Here is a 6,000-nt window from a genome sequence, read left to right on the forward strand (position 1 = left end):
TCTTGAATGACTGACTCACTGACTTTTTGAACAAATATCTTGAATGATTGATTCAATGACTCACTCAAAGAGTTCACTCGTTTCATTACTGGATGAATCAGCGTTTTTGAACAAATATCTTGAATGACTGAATCAACGACTCACTCAAAGAGTTCACTCGTTTCATTACTGATGAATCAGCGTTTTTGAACAAATATTTTGAATGACTGAATCAACGACTGACTCAAAGAGTTCACTCGTTTCATTACTGGATGAATCAGCGTTTTTGAACAAATATCTTGAATGACTGAATCAACGACTCACTCAAAGAGTTCACTCGTTTCATTACTGATGAATCAGCGTTTTTGAACAAGTATCTTGAATGACTGAATCAACGACTCACTCAAAGAGTTCACTCGTTTCATTACTGATGAATCAGCGTTTTTGAACAAATATCTTGAATGATTGAATCAATGACTCACTCAAAGAGTTCACTCGTTTCATTACTGGATGAATCAGCGTTTTTGAACAACTATCTTGAATGATTGAATCAATGACTCACTCAAAGAGTTCACTCGTTTCATTACTGAATGAATCAGCGTTTTTGAACAAATATCTTGAGTGACTGACTCACTGACTTTTTGAACAAATATCTTGAATGATTGATTCAATGACTCACTCAAAGAGTTCACTCGTTTCATTACTGATGAATCAGCGTTTTTGAACAACTATCTTGAATGATTGAATCAATGACTCACTCAAAGAGTTCACTCGTTTCATTACTGAATGAATCAGCGTTTTTGAACAAATATCTTGAGTGACTGACTCACTGACTTTTTGAACAAATATCTTGAATGATTGATTCAATGACTCACTCAAAGAGTTCACTCGTTTCATTACTGGATGAATCAGCGTTTTTGAACAACTATCTTGAATGATTGAATCAAGACTCACTCAAAGAGTTCACTCGTTTCATTACTGGATGAATCAGCGTTTTTGAACAAATATCTTGAATGACTGAATCAACGACTCACTCAAAGAGTTCACTCGTTTCATTACTGGATGAATCAGCGTTTTTGAACAAATATCTTGAATGACTGAATCAACGACTCACTCAAAGAGTTCACTCGTTTCATTACTGATGAATCAGCGTTTTTGAACAAATATCTTGAATGATTGAATCAATGACTCACTCAAAGAGTTCACTCATTTCATTACTGATGAATCAGCGTTTTTGAACAAATATCTTGAATGACTGAATCAACGACTCACTCAAAGAGTTCACTCGTTTCATTACTGGATGAATCAGCGTTTTTGAACAAATATCTTGAATGACTGAATCAACGACTCACTCAAAGAGTTCACTCGTTTCATTACTGATGAATCAGCGTTTTTGAACAACTATCTTGAATGATTGAATCAATGACTCACTCAAAGAGTTCACTCATTTCATTACTGATGAATCAGCGTTTTTGAACAAATATCTTGAATGACTGAATCAACGACTCACTCAAAGAGTTCACTCGTTTCATTACTGATGAATCAGCGTTTTTGAACAAATATCTTGAATGACTGAATCAACGACTCACTCAAAGAGTTCACTCGTTTCATTACTGATGAATCAGCGTTTTTGAACAAATATCTTGAATGACTGAATCAACGACTCACTCAAAGAGTTCACTCGTTTCATTACTGATGAATCAACGTTTTTGAACAACTATCTTGAATGATTGAATCAATGACTCACTCAAAGAGTTCACTCATTTCATTACTGATGAATCAGCGTTTTTGAACAAATATCTTGAATGACTGAATCAACGACTCACTCAAAGAGTTCACTCGTTTCATTACTGATGAATCAGCGTTTTTGAACAACTATCTTGAATGATTGAATCAATGACTCACTCAAAGAGTTCACTCATTTCATTACTGATGAATCAGCGTTTTTGAACAAATATCTTGAATGACTGAATCAACGACTCACTCAAAGAGTTCACTCGTTTCATTACTGGATGAATCAGCGTTTTTTGAACAAATATCTTGAATGATTGATTCAATGACTCACTCAAAGAGTTCACTCATTTCATTTCTGCACGAATCAGCACTTTTTTTTAAATGAATCAATTGAACGAATGATTCAGCAAATCTATTTAACCATTAATCGTGCAGCTCTGGTTTATTGCCAAGGCATCATTTCTAATTCTCATTTAGTTTAAGTTTTTCAACTTAAATTTGACAGATTAAAGTGTGCTTTTGTGCTATCACACGAGCTGTAATAGATGCGAACAGCTGCAGAATGTGCGTTACTGGAGAGACACTTCACTGAGAGACACAGCTGAAAATATCCTTGTGGTTTATTTGGCACAAGAACAAATGAACCGAACGAACGTTGAATACAAAAAAAAAAAAAGTGTTTAATAGGAAAAACACAAATCAAAGCCCTTTTGGCATCATAATCCTCGTCATTTCCAACGAAACGAAACAGAAATCGGCAACGCTTCTTCAAAACACACGAGTGTTTGGTCAGGTGACCTCCAGATTGGTGACCTTGTCGATGATGTGCGAGCGGCGCGGGACGCTCTCCAGGTCGAACATGCTCTCGTAGATGGTGGGGCAGATCTTCCAGCGGTTGTTGCGGTAGATGCCCAGGTACGTGTAGACGTCCGGCTTGTAGTAGAGCACGCACTTGACGCCGGCCGCGCGGATAGTGGCGTCCAAACGCATCACCTGCTCCTCGTCCGTGAAGTTCTGGTTGTAGACGCAGATGACGTGCCTGGAGTCGGAGCGCGGGTCGCGCGGGCTAGCCTTAGCGGAGGTGATCCTGCCGTCCAGCGCGGCTCTGGCGATGCTCTCCCAGGCGCGGTCCACCTTGAAGCCCGTGTCCAGATGCATTAGCCACTTCCCGTACAGGACGCTGTGGTTTAGCGCTAGCTCTCGTATGGTGTGGTAGGTGACGCTACGTCCGCTGGCTAGCAGCGTCTCCCAGCTGTCCTGAAGCCCGTCCACGTCTCCGGTCTCCTCGCAGTAGTGCGGGCCGCGGACCGCGATCCATCCCACCGGCCGATCGCCCTCGCGCGCTGCGTAGCGGCTCACCTGCGACGGCCGGTTCGACTCTAGCCAGCCGCTGAACTCCGCGCGGGGCGTCTTGCGCGCGTCGAAGATGATCCAGGGGTCCATGTCGGCGGCCATGGCCTCGGCCGCGTAATCCTCGGCGGAGAGTTGCTCGGAGCGACCGGCCTCGTCCTCCGCCATCCTGTCCAAACAATGAACACGCTATTGATCAGTGTTACCCCTTAAACCTCATCTCTGATCACCAACATTATTCTCAAGGTTTTTTCCTTGAATAAAAATTCATCATGCCTTAAAATATCTTGAATATAATTCGACACCCTTGCCTCATTTAGTAATACATTGTTCTATGCATATGCAAATTAGCCCCGCCTCCACTCACTCACTCACAAACCCAAGTATCCGCATTTCAACATGTATTAAAGGTGTACAATGTTTCTCTGTTTGGTTTTATGTCAATGTTCCTAAGAACGTTTTGCTAACGTTACCTAACGTTACGTTACGTAACGATAACCTACCTGAAATCGTTATTATTAACGTTTATATAAATGTTAGAGAAAACGTTAAAGTCCCCCTGTAGTCAATAAGTTTATCCCTTAAACTCATCTTTGATCCCCAAAATGATATATTTAAATGTTTTATTTGAAAATGAATAGCATGAATGTAACTCGACACCCTTGCCTCATTTAGTATGCGCGCTTCTATGAATATGTAAATGAGCCCCGCCTCCAGCTCAGAGATCCACTGGTTGACGATCACACGTTGATCTGATTGGTTACAAGGTAGTTTGTGACGTCAGAAACACCAGCGATTTCAAAGCGTGTTTTTGAGACTGTCTTTGGTTCACTGCAGTTTTAAGGAGGAAATACTCAGCAATGCTGTCGACTTATGAACTTACACATGGATTGTCTTAAAGCGTATTAAAAACACCACATAGACACATAAACAACATTAAACGCTGGATTTACACCACAGGGGGGACTTTACAATTCTGCAAACATTATGGGAACGTTACTTGTGAATAACTTCTCTAAACCATCTTTTACACCGTTTCAATGATTAATGATATGATGTGTTAATGATTTGATATATACACACACCTGAATATATAATCAAACAGACAAATGGTATAATACGGCAACAAACTTATTAAAAGGACTAGGCCTTGCTTGATTAAAGGTGCAGTGAGCTATTTCTGAGAAATCACCCCAAACAAACACGCCCCTACCTTCATAGCTCCGCCCCCAAACTCACGCTATGCAACACAGGCCCCTCCCCCCTAATGAATGGACACGCCCCTGACTGCTGATTGGCTACAAGTGTGTTGTGCTGCTCGTTCTTCAGTGTTTGTCAGAAATCGCTTACTGCGCCTTTAAATATGCGGTTTTGTATCATGTCAGATGAACATTCTCTGAACTATGACTGATGTTCTGGCAATGTTATGAACGTAACGTTAATAGAACGTTTATTTAAAAGTTATATGGGGTCAGTTGCATAAAATTAGTGTGTTTTAAGAACTAGTCTGACCAACTAGCAGTTAATAAGGGGGTAATTTGTGTTATTTGGGGGATTTAAGTTAGTCTAATGTACTTTTTTATATGATTAAAGTTTTAAAGAAATAAAAGTTGATAAAACTAGTAGTTTTACTAACTTGTAAAACTAGTCTAAGCAGTTTATGTAACCGGCCACTAGTCTTTAAAAACGGATTCAAAACATTAGCACAGAAATGTTATTTATACATCGTTCATGGAAAGTTTCTCTTGGACGTTTTAATTGAACGTTCATCTAATGTTTTTAAATGTTACTTGTTTCAGAACGTTCAAAAGTAACATTCCCATAATGATACAGTTTAACTTTCCTTTAATGTTTCCTCTAATGTTCACATAACCAAGAAAACGTTGTGAACTTTCTGAAAACATTCAGAACTGATCACTTATAGGGAACGTTAGGCAAAACGTTCTCGTAAGATGTTTCTGTTGGTGTTTTTTGCGTCTGTATCCTCAGATCTTCACTGTTCATCATCAGGCATGATGCAAAATCGCACATTTAATCGCAAAACCCAGTATCGTCATTTTTAATATGTTCTTTGCCATATTAAATGTATTAAAAGTGTAAAATTCTCACTCTGTAGTGTGTTTTTCTAGCAAAACTCTGCTGAGTCACTGCGGCTCTCGCCCGCTTTCCGCCTCAACACTTCCGGCTTCCGCTTGGTCCTCTTCTTCTTCTTTGTTTCATCACGGTTGGCATGCTCTGTTAGCGCATTTCCGCCCCCGACTGTAATGGCGCGCTGGTGCAGAAGAAAAACAATAATAAATCAACTATAATTAAAAACTGTCCTAAACTATATACCTCTATCTATATTCTCTCACACAACTTTATTTTAAAGTCGTTTCGGTTTCCAGCTCGACTTCGGAACTTTATTTTGATCACCCCGGAAGCACACACACGCAAACCCGAACCGTAAAGCAGCGAGAACTCGCGCAGCCGGAAATCGCGGGAAGAATCCACCGTAAAATGACGATAAAAATCGCAGAAACGCGCGGACGGCGATCGGTGATGGTGCTTTAATCGCTTTAGCGACGGATCTGCGCGAATCTAACGAGTTTATCCTTCATATTCCTTGAGTTTGGCCGCAGACTGACGGGACCGAGCCGGAGCCGCTGCCGGGCCGATTCTGCGCAGAGATGCCGAGCAAGAAGAAGAAATATAACGCCAGATTCCCCCCGGTGAGACCCGACACACACTCCTCACACACACACGAGAGAGTTACAAGACATTTCAGAGAGACTTCACGCGTTTAGTGAGGAAATACGAGGCAAGAAAAGCGCTTTCTGCCCGGTTAGCCGCTAGCTCGCTAAAACGACAGTGCTGGTGTTAATCCGCTTTAATCCAGTTTAATCCGGTTTAATCTAACACAGTCGACCAGTTTATGGTGTTGGGGAGTGTGCTGGG

At 40.9% G+C, this 6,000-nt stretch overlaps 2 protein-coding genes across 2 annotated transcripts in view; one reads left to right on the top strand and one right to left on the bottom strand.

Annotated features, from left to right (window-relative positions):
* Positions 1-2,315: 2,315 nt before the first annotated feature.
* cUnh11orf68 (chromosome Un C11orf68 homolog) overlaps positions 2,316-6,000 on the bottom strand; it is a 3,797-nt gene continuing 112 nt past the window's right edge. The window contains exons 2-3 of the mRNA XM_081356944.1: positions 5,173-5,335; positions 2,316-3,232 (exon numbers count right to left, since the gene is read on the bottom strand). Of these exons, the coding sequence (XP_081213070.1) occupies positions 2,503-3,231 (729 nt within the window). The 5' untranslated portion in view covers position 3,232; positions 5,173-5,335 and the 3' untranslated portion in view covers positions 2,316-2,502. The remainder of the gene's footprint in view (positions 3,233-5,172; positions 5,336-6,000) is intronic.
* The window catches only part of drap1 (DR1-associated protein 1 (negative cofactor 2 alpha)), a 16,476-nt gene continuing 15,753 nt past the window's right edge, over positions 5,278-6,000 (top strand). The window contains exon 1 of the mRNA XM_081356956.1: positions 5,278-5,774. Within this exon, the coding sequence (XP_081213082.1) occupies positions 5,733-5,774 (42 nt within the window). The 5' untranslated portion in view covers positions 5,278-5,732. The remainder of the gene's footprint in view (positions 5,775-6,000) is intronic.

This window comes from Scardinius erythrophthalmus, assembly GCF_964197995.2.
Source record: "Scardinius erythrophthalmus genome assembly, chromosome: 2".
NCBI classification, from domain to species: domain Eukaryota; kingdom Metazoa; phylum Chordata; class Actinopteri; order Cypriniformes; family Leuciscidae; genus Scardinius; species Scardinius erythrophthalmus.